The sequence below is a fragment of the Carettochelys insculpta genome, chromosome 4 (assembly GCF_033958435.1).
Source record: "Carettochelys insculpta isolate YL-2023 chromosome 4, ASM3395843v1, whole genome shotgun sequence".
Classification (NCBI taxonomy): domain Eukaryota; kingdom Metazoa; phylum Chordata; order Testudines; family Carettochelyidae; genus Carettochelys; species Carettochelys insculpta.
In genome coordinates, this window is record NC_134140.1 from 85,195,747 (window position 1) to 85,218,094 (window position 22,348).

The 22,348-nt window shown below is 43.0% G+C and overlaps 1 protein-coding gene across 3 annotated transcripts in view; it reads left to right on the plus strand.

Moving 5' to 3' along the window:
• NR3C2 (nuclear receptor subfamily 3 group C member 2) overlaps positions 1–22,348 on the plus strand; it is a 313,415-nt gene that overhangs the window by 246,705 nt on the left and 44,362 nt on the right. For all 3 annotated transcript variants that reach the window (XM_074993201.1, XM_074993199.1, XM_074993200.1), the window contains exons 5-6: positions 11,318–11,665; positions 12,294–12,438. In XM_074993201.1, coding sequence (XP_074849302.1) covers positions 11,318–11,665; positions 12,294–12,438 — 493 coding nt within the window. The remainder of the gene's footprint in view (positions 1–11,317; positions 11,666–12,293; positions 12,439–22,348) is intronic.

Genomic DNA, 22,348 nt, shown 5'->3' on the forward strand with positions numbered 1-22,348 from the left:
TATTAGTTGTGTATTTCATATTCCAATTAAAAACAAGTATGAAACACAGCTTTAGAAAATTGAATTAAGTGCAGTTACTTCTCAGAGGCTCTCAGAGTCTTCTGTAGTTTGGCTGCTGGTCTCTGTGGGAATTACCAAAACCAGTAGAGTTAAAGTCCTGGCATAAAACCAAATGAAAAACACAGTTCTTTTCACTGTAAACATGGTTATGAAGCAGTAATATATTTCTCAGTTTTGTTTTGGTAGACAATGAAAGAAAATGAAATTTAAACACCCTTTTTGTGATTATACTGTTGTGGAAGAAAATGAAAAATGAACACAAGACTTGCAGAGGAAAATCAGAGGATTTATATCTTGGTTAAATGAGTTGTCTGTTTAGCTAAGGTGCTAGATATTTGTGGGAACTACCAAACCAGTTCAGTTAGCATTCTGGCACGATCCCAGATGAAAAGGTAGATTCTGCTTCTGTCCAAATAAAAGACATACAATTCTTGTTCTTACCCTTATTGTGCTAATGTAAATAAAAGTGGAGCTTGAAAAATTAAATGAATAATAAAAGCAAGCAGTGATATTTGACCCTTTTTTTATTCTGTCAGGCCTATTTTTAACATTTCCCAATGTGAATGGCATTGTTGACTCGTTATCCAGTATTTTGCTGAATGTGGACATCCTAGCTTTGCTCTTGGGATACATTTGGTTGCAGACAGTGCTAGTTCAGCTTTGGCTTGCTAAAATAATTTAATAGTAATAGGGATTCCATTTCTTTAGCACAATACTGTACATGTAACTGCATTCAACAGGGAGCAAATGTGTTTTCACTTACTTTACAGTAAATTTAAGAAAATTCAATAAGCTTGTGCATGTTGCCAGTTTGGATTTACTGTTTTATGGGAGTGGAGAGGAGAGTAAGGATATTTGCCAAAACGTAAGATCTGCTGCTTTCTAGGAGGTCTTACTAGATATGAAGTTATTTCATTCTGTGGCACCTAGAGAAGGGAGATCAAGGAGAAGTTGTGTGCCAGGATTAGGAGTGCTTGTATGAGTTAAAAACAAGCAGTCTCTATAGCACTTTGCAGACTAACAGTTTTATTTATTAGGTAGTGAGCTTTTGTGGGTAAGACCCACTTCATCAGATTAATTTAATTATTTAATCTGATTAATTAATTTGATGATGTGGGTGTTATCCCCAAAAGCTCATTACCTAATAAATAAAATTGTTAGCCTTTAAGGTGCTACAGGACTGCTTGTTTTTCGCGAAGCTACAGACTAACACAGCTACCTGCCCTACCCCCGAGACTATCTGTGCGTAAAGCAGGCAAAATTCAGTCTAGTGGATGTTCTCTGGTTGGCTGATAGAAATGGTAAAGGAACTGCTGCTCCTTGCTGCCAACTACAAAGTTAGCCACAGAACATTATTTTTACATCTAATATACCTCATATTTTATATTATTTTTGTTACTTTATCAATTCTGGGGTTAAGTTAGCCTAGAGGATGGGATTCATGGATCCCGTCATGGATCTAAGATGGGCACTAACATTTTATTTTTACTTGCACTAATTGTTTGTAGTTTAACACACTTCTGGATCAGTTGCATTTTCAATTAAACCTTTTAAAACAGATTAGAAAATATCTTATGGCTTAGGGTTTACAAAAAAGAAAAAGAAGCAGGCAGTCACACTGAAATGGAACACTAACTAACTGTAATCTGTTAAACAGTACTGTAGAGCTGCTTCAAGTGTAGGAACAGGAGTATCTTTTATGGTAAAATTAAGATATGATGTCAAGGCTGGTTCCCACTCTGGCATTCTGGGTGCGTCTACACTAGCTGACTACCTCGAAGTAGCCAGCACAACAACAAAATACCATGCATCGCGTCTACACACACTGCGCGCTACTTCAACGTTGAAATCGACGTTAGGCAGCGAGACGTCGAAATCGCTATTCCTGTCCGAAGATGGGAATAGCGCCCTACTTTGACATTCATTGTCAAAGTGGGGCGTGTGTAGACGATCCGTGTCCCGCTACTTCGAAATAGTGGGGTCGTCCATGGCAGCAATCAGCTGAGGGGTTGAGATGCTCTGTCCACCCCTGTGAGATGCTATGGTCTCCAGGCGCAGCAGCCTTTAAAGCACCACAGACCTGGATTTCCTGTGGCAGGAAGCTGAGAGCGTGTAGGCAGCAGCACACGAACATGCTAGCCCTGCATGCCCTCCAGAGGCCCTGAATCCACCACCCATGGCATTGAGCCAGCCCCCGGAGCGCCCACGGGGCCCCGGCAGCCAAAGGGGAGCCAAAAAGAGGCGGGGCCTCTCCTGGTCAGACGCCAAGCTCTGAGACCTGCTGGGGTTCTGGGGTGAGGAGGAGGTGCTCCATGTGATGGGGAGCAAGCGGTGGAACGCAGAAGCGTTTGTCCGACTGGCCGAGGGCCTGGCTGCCCGGGGTCACCCTGCCCGCACTCTGGACCATGTCCGGAGCAAGGTGAAGGAGTCGTGGCAGGGGTACGCCGGGGTCCAGGACTTGGCCAGCCGGTCTGGGGCTGCCACTGCTGCTTGCCCCTATTACAGGGAGCTCAAGACCATCCTGGGCCCCCAGGACACCTCCTCCCCCCGTGACCCTTGACACCACGGCTGATGAGCCCCAGCAGGCCTCGGAGCTGGAGTCCGGCCTGGAGGCCAGCCCCACAAACTGGGGCCCACCTGAGGAGCCAGCCCTCAGGACGGCGGCGGAGGGGTCCAGCAGTGAGGGGGGGGCACGCCTAAAAGACTTCCCCTCCCGGAGCACCAGCCGGGCATGTGCCCACAGGGGTTCCCCTGACCAGGACAGTGGACAGACAGGTACGTACCCTACAGGGCACACACCCCTGGTCCACGGGGTGGGGGCACCAGACATCACCGGGAGCCCTACACACCCCCAGCAGACCCCAACCCGCAACTGCCCAGCCACAGTATGGTCCCAGGATGGCAGCATGGCCATCAGCACCCACATCCATGGATAGCACTGTGCCCTAACCCCAGGGGCGGGGGACCATGCAATGGGGACACCAAACAGGGACACCACGCCCACTGACGGGGACGGAGACTTAGCACCCAAGGAGGGGCGGGGGGAATGGGCTATGGGCCAGGGCACAGTACTAACAGCCTTTCCCCCACTATCTCCCTCTCTGCAGCTGCACCATCCGAGGCCCCAGGCAGCCAGGCATGGTCCATGGTCCGCGAGAGCCCACCAGAGGCCAGCCACCGCTAGTGCCCGGGGACACCCCCAAGGCCAGCAGGATGGTCACTCTACCATTGGACCCAGGGGATAGCCCCCGTGGACCCCCAGCTCTTGGCGGCTCTCTGGCAGCAGATGGAGGTGGTCGAGGAGGGACTGAGGTTCAACTCGGAGGAGTCCACCCGGCACTGTGCAGCATGGCAGGAGTTAATGGGCGTATTCCGGGACATAGCCGGGTCACTCTGGGAGGCTGTTGCCTGGCTCTTGTTCCCTGCCGCCCTCCCTGCTGCTCCACTGAATGCCCCCCTGCTGCGCCACCTGCCTCACCGCCCGCTGCCTCACCTGCCAGCCCCCCAGGACCGGAGCCCACTGCGGCTGAAGACCGGCCGGTGGAGGCATCCCAGCCGTACCTGCTGGTCCTCCTGGCCCCCAGCCAGCTGTGCTAGGAACCGTGGACAAGGGGGCAGGTCGCAACCCATACCCGCCAGGGGTCGTGTCCCTCTACCCCCACCCCAGACTGATGGCCCAATGGCCGAGCCATCTGCTGGTCCCCCATTTGTATATAGTTGTCCCCCTTGTGCATAGTTGTTCCTCTTGTATATAGTTGTCCTCCTTTGTATATTGGTTGCAGTTTTTGTTGTGAACATTACACAGTTTCCAGTTTTCAATAATTCACAGTTTTATTTTCCACAGAACCTGAGACGTGTGCTTGTTGGGGGGGTGATGTGCGGGCGGTGTGTGGGGGGCCCTCTGGGGAAGGCCAGGGAGGTGCTCAGGGGTCTCTCTGATCAAAATGGGCCCACAGGGCCTCGCGGACCCGTACCCCCTCACGGTGGGCCTGGCAACTGGGTGCAGCGGCCGGCTGGGGGAAGCCCGTACCGGCGTCAACCGCCCGCCCCTGGACGAAGGCCTCTGCCTCACTCTCCACAATGTTGTGGAGCATGCAGCATGCGCCCACAACCTGGGGGATGTTCTGGAGGCCAACGTCCAGGCGGGAAAGGAGGCACCTCCAGTTGCCCTTCAGATAGCCAAATGTCCTCTCCACCACCTGGTGGGCGTGGTTCAGACGGGCATTGAACCACTCCTGGCTGGCGTTGAGGTGGCTGGTGAATGGGCGCATGAGCCAGAGCTGGAGAGGGTAGGCTGCATCTGTCACAAGGCAGAGGGGCACAGTGGTGACTCCCAGAGGGATCTCCCTCTGGAGATGTAGGTCCCTGTCTCCAGCCGGCAGCACAGGCCCGAATTCCGGAAGACACAGGCGTCGTGTGTACAGCCAGGGCAACCCATGTAAACATTCTGGAAGCGGTCCCAGCTGTCCACCATGGCCTGCAGGACTATGGAATGGTAGCCCCTGCGGTTGATATATCTTCCCCTGCTGTGGTCCGGGGCACAAATCGGAATGTGGGTCCCGTCCAGGGCCCCAAAGCAGTTTGGGAACCCCATAGCAGCGAATCTGGTGACGGCTGCGTCCAGATCCCTGACTCAGACAACCCTCTGGAGCAGGATGGTATTGAGCGCCAGGACCACCTGTGGGGAGGGAACACAAGCACCCATGAGGGTGTGCAGGGTACCCGAGGCTCCTCCCCCGAGGCCCCTCTCCTGGGCACCTCCCCAGCCCCCCCGCCCTCCAGTGGGTGTGTGCCCAGGCCTCCTTACCTCCATGATAATGGCCCTGACCGTGGCCTTTCCTACTCCGAACTGGTGTCCCATGGAGTGGTAGCTGTCTGGAGTGGCCGGCTTCCAGACAGCTTTTGCAACCCTCTTCTCGACAGGGAGGGCACGCTGCGTCCGTGTATCCTGGTGCCTCAATGCGGGGGTGAGCCACTGGCAGAGCTCCAGGAAGGTCTGCCGGCACATGTGGAAGTTCCACAGCCACTGGTCATCATCCCAGTCTCCCATGACCAGCTGGTCCCACCACTTAGAGCTGGTGGGATAGCTCCAGAGGTGGCAGAGCACCTGGCAGGGGAGGAAGAGGGGAGCCCAGTGGTCAGGGGCATCCCTGTCTGCCCCCTGGGAGGGACCGCCTGCCAGGAGCTGCTGGACAGCCTCCCATGCAGCACCTAGCAGGGTGTTTGATCCCTGGGTGACTACCTGGAAGGTTTCCAGGTGCTGCTGCTGGTGCTGCTGCTGCTGGGGGTCCATGGCTGCTGTGCATTGGTCTGCGAGAGTGTGCCTAGTACTCTGCAAACCTCATGCTGTGCAGGCCGGGTGTGTCTGGGAGGGGCCCTTTAAAGGAGTGGCTTGCTGTTGCCCTGGAAGGGCTAGTCCAGCCTGTGACCCTGTCCGCAGGCTTTCCTGGCTCCTTATTTTGACGGGGAGCGCTTGCGTGCATGTGGACGCTCTGCATTTCCTTCTGGAGCAGCTCCTTTCGACATTCCACGTTGCTACTTTGATGTTGAATGTTGACGGCACGAGCCCTGGAGGATGCGTAGACGATACGCGTTGAAGTAGCCTATTTCGATGTTGTTACTTCGACATAGTGTGCTAGTGTAGATGTAGCCTCTGAGTGCAGAAGGTGGGGGCCTGCAAAAGACCTTTAAAATACTTTGCCTCTTGTGGCAAAGTCCCAAGCAGTTCCTCTTGGGTCCTGCGCTTTGTGGTGGTTATTGTAGTGCCTCAGAGGCTTACTGTGACCCTTTACTCTGCTTCCTGTTTTCCCAGAGCTCTGGGTCACAGCTTAATGGGCCATTCTCATCATTGGCACAGTCAGTAGTAGGGTAGATCCCTCCTTTATGTCGGGTCTCCTCCTACCCCTTTAGAGCTGACTCTGGGAGTGTGTTGCAGTCTGGGAGGAATCCAGTCCTCTCCTACTCATTCTGGGTTCTGACCCAGTGACCCTACATAGCCGTTGCTGGAGGGGCTGTCTCCCTTGGCACAGCAGCTTTCTTCCTGGACTACTTCCCTAGTACCTTTTCCAGGTAGCCACAGCAAGCCTTTCCTCTTGCAAACTCTTCTTTGCAGACCCTTTCTCCCTCATGGGCCTTACCTCACCTCACCTGATGGGAAGCTCACCTAATTGGTTGCAGGAGCTTAATCAACAGCAGGTGTTGAGTTAGCCTGCTGCTGCAGGATGATTCCTGCTGATCCTCAGTCAATGGGGAACATAAAGGCACAGATCCAACCTCCAGCGTACCTGCTCTTCACCAGGTTACTATAGTCTGCTGGCTGTGGTCTCTAGACCTCCTTTCTGGGCTTTACATAACAAGCCTTACCTTTTCTTAAAATTTCTCTCATTTTACTTTTTTCCCATTATTTTTTGCATAAAGGTTTGATTCAGTTTTTTCTAAATCAACTAATAATCTGCAAAAACAATGAGAAGTCCTGTGGCACCTTAGGCTAATATTGTAATGTCATCAAATCCATGAAAGCAGACCACTGATGAACTAAAGGATTTACTCCTCCCTTTGTACTTCCACTCAGAGGCATTGGACCTAAATGATTTGATTAAGTGTCTACACTTAGTTAATTTCCCAATATCTTGTACACTTGGGCTATTCTAGGCTATCCTGTACCTAATTAGGATGCTAGTTTGCACTGCTTCTGTCTTCACTGATGTTTTAATATGCTGGAAGCTACTGCAGATTTGCCTACCTATGCAGCAGTTGCACCTCCAGTTGCAAGGTAGACAGATCTACAGAGAAGTAAATAAAGGCTAAAAGTACAAATATAGTCTATAGGAAAAAAAAACAAACAGTAAAATAGAATGCAACTTTTTATGGACCAATGTGTGGATGTTTTACAGTGGTCACATGAATAAGGCTGAACGTGCACTTATTACTGGGTATTGTGATCTGTTGAACTTTGAGTAGTCCTGTTGCCCTCTAAAGACTACTCCCAGGACTGGATCTAACAACTGGGTCAGGCCCAGTATCTTGAAGGCCTTTCATTTTATATTATTGTATTATCATAGTGTCAAGGTTGGTTCTGAACCATCCCCCCCCAACCCATTGTTCTAGGTACTGTACAAACACAGAACATAAAGATGGTCTCTGCCCCCAGGAGCCTACAGTCTACATATAAGAAGTGAGACAACACATGGTGATAGAAAAATGAATACAAAGCAGAATAGTACTGGTCAGCATGTTAGTGGTCTAAGCACACCAGCACCCTGTTTTCATAGGCATCAAGGAGAATAATGAAGTGGCTTTGTAGATGTTTATGGAGAAATCCTCTCAAGTATGAGGAACAGCATTGCAGAAAGGCACGAAAGTTCTTGTTTTGAAAATATAACAGATGAGTTTTGTAGGCTGGCATCATGGGCTGATCAGAAGCAGGAGTCAATGTCTCAGTAGTGAATAAGAGAGCATAGTTAACATGGGGATATGCTCAAAAAAGCCATGACAATGAATGCTTCAACACAAGCTTCTTATGTTTGATGTGCGAAAGAAGTGGGAACCACTGAAAGTGGGTAAAGACAGAGGCAGTCAGGAAGGATTTTAGCAGCAGCACTCTTAATGGATGAGAGGGGTGAGATTGCATTTGTCAAGGCAAGAGAAAAGATGTGAGATAATGAGAGCTTAGCGTTTTAGAGGTGTGGATGTGTAGGAGAGTTGTTAGCTTAGGGATGTTATTCAGGAAGAATTGTCAAGATTTAGACACAACCTATTTGAGTTTATTGTTCTTTTACTTTGGTTTTTTGTTTTCATCACATATTCTGTTTTAAAATAACACATGCAGTATCTCAGTGCAGTCCATCTTGATATGAAGGTAAGCATATTGGACTGTTTTCAGCTAAAAGTACAGTGTCTTTGGCAGTATTTTAATCTTTAGTTTATTATGGTGGTTTATTTTGTGCTGTTTTCACCAGAAGACAGAATCCTTTGGCCTGTGTTAGATAGGAATCAGACTAGATGATCATAACTGTCCCTTCTGACCCTAACATCTAAAACCTCCCTCTGCAAGTCCCATAACAGGCAAATAAATTGAATTCATTATTGTGTAGGGTTCAACATTTACCCGTACTGTTCCTTCCCATCTTAAAAGCCTATGTGAATGGGTGAAGAGGAAGGTCTCTGCACTTAGGTCCTCTGCAGTCATCCCAGGGTTGAACAGTTGCTCCTCCTCCCCAGAATAAACTGTGGGCTCAACTGCAAAATCTGGGAAATATCCTAGCTCTGAAGGGATCCTCTAGGAGGTTGGGATTACCCTCAGAAGCTCCTCAGTTTCTATTAGTATGGTCTCAGTGGATGCTTTCTGTTAGTTTTCCCCTAATTATGGCTATTTTGCGGACCCCTCCCTTGCACGAGAATCCCCATTGCAGAGGAGCTGTATGGAGCAGAATAGACAGCACATACCAAGGCTATATTACCTTTTTTGAGTAAATTCTGCAGGACTGTGTGGTAATCTGGATGGGACATTGTGCTTTCCTCAGTCTGCTACCTTCCAAAAGGGGGCCAGTCAAGTCTTTTGCCAATCCAGCCCCATTATTATACATAATTACAACAACTCAACTGCTGGAGGATAAAATCTACTTTTGAGTATCTTCTGTAGTCTAGATTGACCTGGTAGACCAGGCCCAGAAAAATAATTCTTCTCCACCTCTCAGCTCTGCAGCCCCTCCTTTAAATCCCACTGAGCAAAACTTTCCAAAACTAATGTTACGACCTGACCCCTGTTAGGCTACAGCATACATCTAGCTGTTAGCTGGTCCAGGAACAAATTGCAGCTCCTGGGAACACTTCCTTATGAAACACTTTTCCTTAGAACAGGTCTTTAAACAGATACATGTTTTGATATAGACATCTGCCCCAGTGGTTGAAAGGGACTTGGAATTGGCTAACTCCTCGGTTTCTAGAGACAATGTAGTATATAGGGGTTGTTGAGTCCAGTGCAAAGCCTCATATGGAAATTGTGGCTTTTACATAGTAAGGGTTTGACCCAGATATGCAAAGATCCCACAGGGAATTTTTGAGGTTTGAGGAATGGCCCTACATAAGGTCAGAATGATGGGGCAAGGCTCCCGTTTAAGTTTGTAAAACTTTTATTTAGGTCTGGGCTTCTATTGAAGTAAAATTTTCTGGTTGACCAGAAAAAAATAAAAGCTAATTTCATTCTGTGGGAAAGAAATCTCCATTTTGTTCCACTGCTTTGAGAATTCATCAGAGTTTTGCCTGCTGTTTGTGTGAGGGAAAAGATACTTTTTATGCCCTTTCACTGCTTCTCATGTCTTGCATACCTAGTCCATGGCATTTTGTCTTTAATACAGAAGCTGTTGACAGAATCAATTCAGGATCCATAACAAGTTGGGGGATTCATCTAAGTTTTTGCTTGAAAGCCACTCTCCAACTATCGATTTAACAGAAATCACAGACTGTACAATGTAATATGTACAAATAATCTGGATTTTTAGTCTCTGTGCTAGATAGTAAATAACTATGCAATAAATAACTATGGAAACAGCTAAAGTAGAAGTTTAATATATTTTATTTCTCTGTGAGCTGAATCTTCTACCCTGTGAAAGCCCAAGTCACAAAGAAAATGAAGTTTCTTCAGCAGATGAAGGGAGAAACCACCAGCAAAGCTATTCTGCAGTCTTGCAGTTGGTAGAGGTTCTGTGGTGGTTATTCCCCTGTGCCAAGGGGCAGGGAAATGTAGATGACAGTTCTGCAAATATGAGGAACAACGAGTCACTTCATGGCTACATCTACACGCCAGTGATCTGTTGACAGAAGTTCCTGTTGAAAGCTATCTTCCAACAAAATTTCTGTCAACAGATTACAGCTAGACAGCAGGGTGGATCGAAATAGTGATCTGCTCTGTCGACAGAGAGCAGCTGGCCTGCCCACTGCTCTCTCGACAGAACAGCCAACCAGAAGCACAGCAGACAGGTCTGCCCAGTGACCTGAAAGCCCTGGCTGTCGACAGAGGGGGGCCCCCAAGCATGCAGAAGGGGGTTTTATCCATATTCTGTTGAGAAAGGCATGCCACCTCAAAAAGGCATTTTCCTATCGACAAAAATGCCACATTCTTTAAATTTACTGTTGACAATGCATTTTTAGCGTGCAAGCTTTGTCAACAAAACTCTCTAGTGTAGACGTAGCTTATGTGCATGGAACGCTGCCTTCTACAGCCTGTGTCCCTTCAGTAAGTAGAAATATACCTCTGTTGCTGTCTTCCAACTGAGAATATGCCACAAAGGAGACTAGAGGAGGCAGGATTTGCTGTTTAAAAATGAATCTTTGTTATGGTCTAGTTTACTCTAAGAAAACATCACTGAAACTGAAATAGGTAAAATTGGGTTAGTGGCTGTGGGAAGAAGTGAATTAATAGCAGAGAGAGAAGTTTTACATTTCTCAGCCTTAGGGTTTTTTATTTTACTAGCTGTATGTGGTCATAATGTAATTTCAAAAGTAGCCAAAAGAGAAGACTGAGTTGTGAGATGAGAAAGCACTAGGGTAGAAAAAAGAGTTACAATGACTAAGTGGTTTGACTGAATTAGACTAATAGGTTGATAAGTGGCTTGTGATTGTTGTATAGAAATGGAGAATAGTAAGACAAGGGGCCAGAAATAATTAGGGAGGCTTATATTGACTACTCAATGCATAAGATTAGAGACCATGAAGAAAAAACTTCATGGTGATTAGCATAATAGCCTATAAAACAAAACAAAATTGTTTTTACAATATTTCATATAAACTGAAAAATGTAACTAAGGGAACAGTGTGTATTTATAGAAACATGAGCAATAAATTCTCAGACCTTATTATTTCACTGTTGAAATGCTGCAACAGAAGATAACAAAAATGGTTCATGATTGTAGGAGAATTAATTATAATAAAGTACCAAAGGTAGGCCTTACCTGATTTTTAAATGTATTTGAATTAGCAAAGAAAGGGTAGGAGGATGTGCGAGAGCATGTCGTAGAAGAACATAGTGGCGGTAGAGATGACACTTAGGTTTATTGTTATCGCCTGGATTTAAATGCGGAAGAGCCTGCTTATGTGTATTTCTCCTGGCCCAAGTTTCATCGTTAACTGTGTTGTGGGAGTGTCTGGATAAAGGTGTTTCCCATATTTCATTCTTTTTTAAACTGAGATAAGCATTTTATGCCTCCCTGAAGTAAAGGCTGTATCAGATTTCTGTGATTGCCTTTGTTCTTCTTTTCAGCCCGAAAGTCCAAAAAGTTGGGAAAATTGAAAGGGATGCATGAAGAACAGCCACAGCAACAACAGCAGCAGCCACAGCCTCAGCCCCAAAGCCCAGAGGAAGGGACTACATATATTGCTCCTGTAAAAGAGCCATCTGTAAACACAGCACTTGTTCCCCACTTGTCTGCTATTTCTCCAGCACTTGCTGCTTCACCCGTTATGATCCTTGAAAACATTGAACCTGAACTTGTGTACGCAGGATATGATAATTCAAAGCCAGATACAGCGGAGCACCTGCTTTCTACTTTAAACCACCTTGCTGGCAAGCAGATGGTTCAGGTGGTAAAGTGGGCAAAGATACTTCCAGGTACGAATCCATTTTATTTGAAAACTTTAAAGTGTTTTTGGTGTTAGTAATAATCACCTAAATAAAATACATGTTGTAATGCTAGAAATAAGAGTTCTGTTCGTGACAGTATTGTTGTTTAAAATGTGCAGATACCACTCTTTTCTCCACCGCCAGGATAAATTGACTTAAGTTATGCAACTCCCACTACACAAATAATCTTAGCTGGAGTTCCAGCTACATGAATAATGTAGCTGGAGTGGACATAACTTAGGTTGACTTACTGCAGTGCCTAAAACCATCCTGTGCTGTCGGGAGCTGCTCCCATTGACTTACATTACTCCTCTCATTCTGGTAGCATACTGGAGTTGACGGGAGAGTGCTCTGCAGTTGGTTTAGTGGGCCTACTGAAGACCCACTAAATCGACATATATCCCACATTAATGACAGCACCGTCAATCCCTGATGAGTGTAGATAGGCCTGAGAACAGATTTCCGTGCTGCAATCTTTTCACTGAATATTTTGGAAAAATGTAAAATGTTATGGAAAGGTGAGATATTTTTCCAGTTTGAACGTCTGTAAGGGGCTTCACAGTACAGCACACCCGAATGTTAACTGTAGTGCGTGATTAATAATTTTGTTCTTCAGGATTTAGAAACTTGCCTCTTGAGGACCAAATTACTCTAATCCAGTATTCTTGGATGTGTCTGTCGTCATTTGCCTTGAGTTGGAGATCATACAAACATACAAATAGCCAGTTCCTGTATTTTGCTCCAGACCTGGTCTTCAATGAGTAAGTATATCTTAATTGGCCTTTCAAAGCAAGATGGATAAAGTTCAGTTTTTATAATATCTTCAGTTATAAACATGGAATGTGAAAAATTCTGCTAATCCCAGTTTGAAACGTATGTGCACAAAGTTGAGCAGCTGAAAACTTTCAACAAAGTTCGTCTACCTCCTCCCACTTTTCTTTGTGTCTGAAGTTCATGAAGAAAGGTTCCCAAAACAAAGATGTTATGTTTGCTTTGACATAGGACTGAAATAAAACCCAGATTAATTTAAAAAAAAAAAAAGGAATCTACCATAGGTTGGAAGAATATGTAATTTCTAGGAAATGTGAATGTTTAAAATGTGAGATTTTCTAAGCAGATTCAGATAATAGTTCTTTTGTTAACAATAAACAGCTGCTAAGTATGTTTGCATGACAGTCATAATTGCCTTTTTTGCAGTCCTTAAAGAAGCCAAAATGTTTTTCCATAATTAAACATTCTTAGTTGTATGACGCAGATGACAAAACTGAAGAAACTATTCCTTCATATTTTTAAGTTAATATTTTAGCTGTCTGTACTTGCTAAATTAGTAATTTAATTTGTGTTTATCTATTCAGAATTGGAGGGTCAGGAAAAAGAAATAACTACTCAAATTGGGATAGTATCACATTTCTCATTGCAGAAGAGAGCTCTTTCTGAAAATATGAAAAACGGATCAACCAATACAACAGGAAGAGTGGTGAAGGAAAAAGGTCATTAAAAGAGACTGGACAAAAATACAAACTTCCAGCTCAATTCACTAAACCATTCTGAGCCATTTGTCTTGAAGATGTGCTATAAAATATTACAGTAAACCCCCAGCTTATGCGTAGGTTGCGTTCCACATGTAAGTCGAATTTTGCACGTTGCGGGAGCCAGGAAACCAATCAGTGCTGCTGCACTGGTCAGTTTCCTGGCTCCTGCAAGTGGCAGGCAACTGGTTCCCCGTTCCCTGCCACGTGCTATTAGCCACTCAGGTCAGTTTCCCAGGTCCCACAAGCAGAGGAGTGGCAGACTGCTGCTTGGTTCTCTGCTCCCTGCCACTCATGATTTTGACTCGCAATAATTCAAGTAACATGCAAGTTGAAATCACATAAATAGGCGTTTTACTCTATTGGTGGTATTTCTGCATAAGATACTGTCCAGATAATTTAACATTTTAAGTACTTATTATTTATTGCATGGTTTTTGCATCATCAGCATGATCCAAAGCTCCTGGGAGTCAATAAGAGTCTTCCCCTTGACCTCAAAAGGCTTTGGACCCTATCCCATAATGGTAGATGTTGTCAAAAGAGGTTTGACTGAGGGGAAGGTCTTAGACGATGGGAATCTTGTTAGAACTACACTTTCAGCCTGTGTGCTGAAGAAATTGAATAGAGAGTTCAAAACTTATATTAGGAGGAGTGAATCTCATTAGCAGCAAAAATGTACTTGCAGTTTACATGGGAAGTAGTACTAAAATTTGCATCAATTTCTAGCAGTTGAGCTCAATCATGATGCAGGTCTAAAATAAATGTCCATGAGACAGAGAGGTTGAGATTAGGATCAGATGAGTGAAAGGCACTATCCACTGCCTGCAAAGAAATTCTAATGACATGCAGAAAGAACTAGCTTTGTGAAAAATAAGGTGAATGATCTTCTGTGCTCTCCATTGAACTGTATACTTACTATAACACTGTCAAAATCGGCATTCTACAGGAGATTGAAAGATGACCCTGGAACTGTAGACAGTGTGAAAGTTACTTTGTTCAGGTTTTGTTTAATATTAAATAAATTGATGCATACAGATAGTAAGATACAATGGTAATAGTGACCTTGAAATACCTAACAAAGATAAGTCCATAGAAATTCCTTGAAAACATTTTAAATGGTTTGTAGTATCCAAAATAGGGTAGGTACTACTCCAAAATGAGATTTTACTATATCCCCTTGCCTGTTGAGTGACCCTAACCTATCTGTCTCTGGCTATGTCTACACTAGAAGCATCTGTTGATAGAAGTTGCTGTTGACGGGGAAATCTCAACAGAACCTCTGTCGACAGATTACTGCTACACACAACTTGCTCTGTTGATAGAGAACTGGCAGCATGCACTGCCTTTGTGTGACAGAAAAAGGAATAGCAGCTCTGCAAACATGGCTGCCTGGCAACCAGAAGACTTCTCTGTCAAAGACGTATCTACACTGCACTTCTGTGGACCGTACCCCATCAACAGAAGTGTTATTCCTCAAATTATTGAGGGATAATACAGTTGAGACAAATGCAGGGTTCTGTCCAGACTCTGTCGACAGAACGCTTTATGTGCGTAGATGCTCCATGAAATGTGTCGACAGAAGGCCCTTGCTGTCGACAAAACTCTCTAGTGTAGGCACAGCCTCTGTATGACAGTAGTCACATTCCAGGCTTCACAAGAATTATGAGAGATCTTTGTTGTAAGTTCAGTCAAATGCATTTCTTTCCCAGTTGTATCAAATTCTGCCCTTAGAGCATGAACTCTGGAAACTGAAGAAATGCCTATACAATTGAATGAAAATATTTATTTAAATAAACAGAAACAAAAAGGTTTAATCTTGAAAGAATTAACCACATTATCCTACTTTAGAAGTCATTTACACCCTGACCTGGACATCCTCATTGTACTAAGGGTATAGTCATATTCTGCCGGAGAAAATTACATTGAACCCAGGATAATCTGCAAGATTTAAGTTTACCTAGGACTCTTCCCTCCAGCAAAGAAGGAAAAAATATGATAAATAGTCAATTGCATAATTAAGGCAAATGATCTTCCCCTTTTCCACATTTCAAATTATCTGCTTTAGTTCTTAACTCACCCTTCGTAACTTGAGAATTCAGACTGAATCCCTTTCACACAGTTACCTTTATCTGCCTGTGGCAGCATTTCACTTTATTGCCTCACCCTAAGTTTTTGTTTTTGTACCTTTATGGAAATATATCATGTCCACAAAAGTAATGATATGTGGCCTTCACTTACCTGAAATATTTTGTTTAAGAAAAATCCAGATGGTTTGAAACAAGCATCATGCTCTGAAAGACACACTCTGCCTTTTCTAGTCTTGTTGTTTGTAGTTTTCTGAGTACTATGTAATAGTAGATTCCATTGTCTTACAAACACAAGTCTGCCTTCCCTCCAAGAGCTCCTTGGTACGCAGAGGGATCACAGGTATTTCTACACCCTTTAAGGATTTGTCTATATGTGGGAGGGGGGCACTCATAAAAAAATTAATAAGCATTGGCTTTTTAGGTGGATTAGTTTAACTTCATTAAACCCTTGTGTGGACCCAGTTATTCAGAATTAAAGTGGTCCTATTTCAGTTTAGATTAATTCATTTCCAAATGAATTAAAGCAAGTCAAATTAAGTTCACTGTAACTCTGATTATGAGCATCCACACAGGGCACTACTGTGGTTTAACCAATGCACTTTTAAGTCTCAGTTTAAGTTTAATTGAGTGTCCCTATGCCGATAGCTCCTAAGAGAGGGCAGCATGCACTGCTGGCTAATTTTGGGTGAGAGGGAGGTGCCCGAACTTGTCTCCTTCCATCTCTCTGTGAGACAGATCCCACTAACCATACTTGCTCCATGCTGTTCTTGGTAGTCCTTCATTTCTAAAACTGCAGCAGTTATCCTCTATCCTTGCACAAGAGGGGAAGAAATAATATAATACACACTCTTAAGTTGCATTTTCTCATCAGTAGACATTAAGTGCTTCACAAAACTAGCATCACCATCCCCATTTTACAGAGGAGAAACAGAGGCATGGGGCAGTGATGTGATGCAGGATAAGAAATATTTGCCCAACTGCATCTGTCCTGGTGTATGCCTGAAGAAATGCACCATTTGTCTTCCTGAATTATGCACACATTCTGCCTCTTTGCCTGTGCTTAGAAAACAAGTGAGCTGAGTGATAAAATGAAAATAAAATGCTATCCAGTTATGTCTCTTAATGTGCTGTGGAAGTGCCTAAAAATGTTAAAATTTATGTTAATTAAACCAATATGATATATTTTGTTCATGAGTGTACATAAATATGCTATAGGTACACTGCTGGAGTATGCATTTTACACAATACAGGGGTCATTATTAAATGTGAATATTCATAATCATGACTCCATCAGAATTATTTCGCATTGCAAATATAGTGAAAGACTTCTCCATGTGGCATAGCATAGTGCTTACGATTGGTAAACGTTAACTAAAGTGGAAAATGCTGTATATGTAATATATATAAAAAAATAATAATTTTGTCTCAGCAGAAAGTTTTTGTCAGCAGCGACTCTTTCAGCTGTCCATATTACTTAAGATGCATTTTCCCAGCTTCGACAAGAGAGCATGCTTTCAAGAGACTTAGGAATTTGATCCATAAATAGGGTTAAGGTACCTAATTGCTGATATAAAGGCCTAAGTTTTGCACCACTGAGATCCACGAAACCCTTCTTATCTGCCATCTGGAGGAACCTAAATTCCCACCCATGGGCAAAACCACCTAAATTCCAGAGCTGCTTGGCACCCTAACCCATGCCAACACCCCAGCAGCAGTCATATAGTCCATCATCTGTGTAACCTGCAGAGCCTAATCTCCTAGCCATTCTGAGAGCACATCTACTCAGGACTGGGCATGGGGGATATCTCCAGGATACCCAGTAGCTGAATAGTGAGGGCACTTGTCTGGATTTTGAGAAGCTGTATTAAATGATTAAATCCATATTCAGCTAAAGAGGGAAATTGAGAACTTGACTCTAGTCCAAAGATTCAGGGCACTGATATGGTGTGAGTGGGAGACCAAGTTCAATTCCTTACTCCAAATCAGGTAATTTGAAGCGTGGATGTGTAAACAGGTCTGCCATAGGCCACAGGAGTGCCAGAGTTATTGGATAGAATGTGGTGTGGGGTGTCTGGCTTGTACATTCTCTCTCAATCTGTGATGGTACTGGTGGTTGGATTTGGTTTGGTTTGGTTTGGTTTTTTTTTTTTTTTTTTTTTTTGTAAGAAAGGGCTGGTCTGGTTTAGGCACCCACCCGTGGGGAGACACCCAGCTCCCTTTGACAGGAGTTCTGCTCTGTCCCTTTCTTCAGCATTTTTGGCTGTCTGGCATCCTGACTTCTGAGAACCACATTCTCAGGCTCCCTAACCTTCCCGAGGCATTGTACAGGGAACATAACACAGGAATGCAGGGTCACTGTAAGGTCTAACTTTTAACAATGAGTATTACAATTCCTAAATCACTATCTGGAATCAGCCTGTTAGGTGCCTAAGATTTTGGTCCAGAGCCTCATAGGCATATAGGTATCTAATTCGCATAGGTTTCAATGGGAGTTAGATGCCTAATCCCTTTGGAGGATCTGAACCTTAGAAGTGGGCTCCTCAGTCACTTAAAGCACTTTTGAAAATGTTACCCAACGTCTCTGTTTCATCTGTAAAATGGACATAATTTACATCACAGGAATGTTGCCAGGCTTCATTAATCTTGGGGAAGTGCTCTGAGACACACTTACAAAAGGCATAATATAATTTTAAAGCAGCACTATTGAGTCAACAGTGTATAAACACAGTGAATTAATAGCTGTAATTAATAAAATACATTACACTTTTCCCAGCTCCTCTGATGCTTTTGCACTTTGTCGACTGTATTGTAAGAAATCAAAAGAGAAGTACTGTAAAAATCATGGCTTTATAAAAACTAATGGGCCAGAACTTAGTTTTTATTTAGGTCTGTCTACTTAATTCATTCAAGGATAAGTTTTCCTGAGCAAGGACTTGAGAGTTTGTCCAGTAAAAAAAAAATCTCTACCTCAGGAGTACTCAAACTGGGGATCATGAAGTTATTTTTGGGGGTTACAAGCTGTCAGCCTCCACTCTCAAAGCACACTTTCCCTCCAGTGTTTATAATAGTGTTAAACAGAAGAAAATGTTTTGAATTTATAAGGGAGAGATGGCATTCAGAAGTTTGCTCTTTGAAAGGGGTCACCAACGTAAAGTTTGAGAACCACTACTCTAGATGCCATAGAGGCAGCAGAATGTATGCACAGTTCATGGAAAAACTGAAAAATTAAAATGAAACTGAAGAAATGAAACTAAAAATACGGTTTTCACTAATATTTATCTAATTTATCTGTCATTCCCATCAGTAGAGCTCTGCTCTTTTTTCATTGGGTCACATGTTCAGTCAGTTACAATAAGAGACTCAGTAGAAGACAAAAGAAGCTGCAGCATAATTAGTGTTGATGGACATTTTCAAGGGTTCAGTAAAACATAGTATTCCAGTTGGAATTTTTGATTGATAAGAAAATGAAACTATTTGCCAATTTATTGATTTTAAAAGGAAATAAATTACCTTTAGTAAATTTTAATCCCTTTAATCTATTACTTCAGACAATATTTCACACTGTTAGCTACTGTTCTGAATTGTGGGACAATAGTTTTGCACTGTATAAATTTAACTCTTGTCCATATAAAAATCATGTGCATTCATTTCTGTATACAAAGCCCAGTCCTCAGTTTAAAGGAACATTAGTTTTCAATAAAATATAACTTCATTTTTATTGTATCTTTTGTACTAAACCTCTTCTGTCTTCCACATTTGCAAAGTTTGAAATAATAAAAACAGAGCAAGAGAGGAATTACAAATATTTCAGATGATATTTGAGCAGATGAAGTGAAGAGATGCGAAAAAGCTGTTTCGAATTTCAGGAGCTGCCCAGGTGGCTCTTGGATTTACAAGGACAAGATTACATGACTGGCCAGAGGAGTTGTCAATATAAAGGAACATCAGCATATTTAAATTAAAATCTAGTAAATTAGAATTTAACTGTAGCTATGGTTGTGTGTAAAATCTTCATTTTATTCATTTCACATGTTTTCTTAGGGAATGGACAATACACTGACTTTTTTTCATTGTCCCCAACATTCTCTCGTAGAATACTCATGCAACCTGAGCTCATTAGGATTAGTGTTGCATAACATGCTGTAAGAATACAGCTACCCTCTGTGTGACCTTCAGATGCAGAAGCTTGTGATTCTTCTTGGCATTCTGATTTCTATAGTAACACTAAGGAGGATAAATGCCACTAAATACGTTGCATATGTAAGATCACCAGAGATGTTTTGACTATACATGGTTGGGAGGGAAAAAGATGATTCCTCATATTTTGACTGTCTATCAAAGTGTTTAAACAATTACTATTATATTCAGTATTTCAGATGGGGCTAAATATAACTCTGACGGAACTGATGCTGGTCATGCACAGCTTTATCAGTGACATTTGTAGTATATATGCTAATCCTTTACTTTCTTTATAAGATCAGTTCAGGCCACTTTCTCAGATAAGTGTATCAAATACTTAGTTTTTTATGTAGTATAATCTGGAGAAAGGGATAAAGAGTGCAGTGGCAAAATTAGCAGATGAGACAAAATTGCTCAGGATAGTTAAGTCCAAAGCAAACTGTGAAGAGCTTCAATAAGATCTCACAAAACAAAGCGACTTGGCAAAAAATGCAGATGAATTTTAACATTGAAAAATGCAAAGTAATGCATGTTGGGAAACATAATCCCAGATATATGTAGAAAATGATGGGGACTAAATTAGCTATTAACTGTCAAGTGAGATCTTGGAGTCATTGTGGCTAGTGCTCTGAAAACATCCATTCAATGTGCAGCAACAATCAAAAAAGCAAACAGAATGCTGGGAATCATTTTAAAAAGGGATAGGGAATATCTTATTTCCTTTGTATAAAACCATGGTATGCCCACGTCTTGAATACTGCATGCAGATGTGGTCACCTCATCTTAAAAAAGATATATTGGTATTGGGGGAAAAAAAATTCAGGGAAGGGCAACAAAAATGATTTGGGGTTTGAAAGGACTATCAAATGAGGAGAAATTAAAAAGAGTGAGACATTTCATCTTAGAAAAGAGGAGATGAAGGGGAGATATGGTGGCGGTAAAATCATGACTGATGCTGAAAAAGTAAATAAGGAAAAAATATTTACTTTTCCCATATCACAAGAACTAGGGGTCACCAAATGACATTGATAGGTAGCTGTTTTAAAACAATCAAAAGGAAGTATTTCTTCATGCAACACACAGTTAACCTGTGGAACTCCTTGCAAGAGAATGTTGTGAAGGCCAGGATTTTAACAGTGCTCAAAAAGAACTACATAAATACATGTAGGATTGCTGTTCTCCGGATGGAGAGGAATGGTGCCCCTAGCCTCTGTTCATCAGAAGCTAAAAATGGGTGACAAAGGAGGGATCACTTGGTGATTACTTGTTTTGTTGATTCTTCTGGGACAACTGGCACTGGCCACTCTCAGAAGACAGAATACTGGGCTCGATGAATCTTTGGTCTGACCTCTTATGGCCATTTTTATGTTCTAATGTACAAAAACCAGTGTCATTCAAATGGCGAACGTAAAAAGAAAACCTACAGAATTACATCTGCTACTTCTATACTATGCATCAAGCAGCTATTGCTCTATAGGTTTTTATTTCACTGAAGTGTCTTTGAGAATAGTTATTGATTGAGCAAAAGAAGACCCTGCACTCAAGTTGATGGCATTTTTGCATCTGTCCTTCTGTTTACCTGCAGTTCAGTAACTTTGGAACGCAACATTGATTAATTCCAAAATGTCTTGGAATGTTCTAGACTTCAGTGGGTAGACCTGTATAGATTTTGGGGGGAAACTAGAAAAACCACAGGGGGCAGAAGGGGAGACACATGGAGTCCTTGGTCTTTGGTTAAAGAGTCAACTGTTTCAACCAGGCCTGTAATCGCTTACAGATCAAAGAACCAGAGCTGGGAGCACTTTCAAGCATAACATACCACACGCACACTCCCTGCCCCCCGCAATACACCAGCTTTGTCCACTTACCCCGTAGAATTTAAAAGAGGAAATAAGGGTGTGATGTGTGGTTATTGCTATTTTGTGAGACGGTGTGTGGTTGTGTGATGGGTGTGTCAATGGATGTCAAAATGCTGGTTTACTGACACTGTGCCCTGGAGAGCCTATATGCATTGGGATGTACAGGTGTACATTTCTATTATGGCACTGCAAAAGTAAAAGTTTTTCATAAGAAAATATTTGTATAGTTTTTATGTTTAATGAGGACCCTTTATCACAGTAGAACATAAACTGAAGGGAAGATTAGTGCTTTCATGTCTTCTACCTCAATTCCCATTAACCACATACTTAATTGTTATTTATGTCATACATTTGGGTTTTATTGGTTGTTTGTATGCTTTATTATCATGAATTTTTAGGTTTAAATAATTGGATGATTTTAGTTATTTTAATGTGAATCCTAATGTGAGTTTTATCAAATTTAACGTGCTTGCAAAATGGAAAGTGATGTGATGGTACAATAAATTGATGGGATCCTTAGCAGGTCTTAGCACTCTAGAACAAATATCTTTATCTTCACCAGGGAGAAACCTAATGTATTATTAATGTGATGATATAACAGTACTTCAGTGAAGACAGATTCATTTAAAATCAGGGGCATGGATTTTTCTTCCTATAGTTGGTGCGCTGATTGTGGCTTAAAGTCACAGCTCATGCAAGATGGAGGGACTATGCTGCAGCAAACCCTGGGAATTTTAACTGGCTGCGCCAGAAGACTTCCTAGGGAAGCACCTTCCATACAGAGGATGGCTGCTTTGGGGGAAGGTACAGCCCTGCACTTCCACTCACAGCTGGCCATCCAGGATGGTCCCTTTTGGGGAGCCTGGCGCTGCTGCTAATGCTAGCCACATGTAACACCTGTACACCCCAGTGCCTCCTTGTCTGTCCCTTCCACTCTCACCATCAGTAGCTGACAGTTGGCTGTGCCTTCCCTTTCTTCTAAAAAACAGAAACCTGAACATGAATAGTTTATTGTAA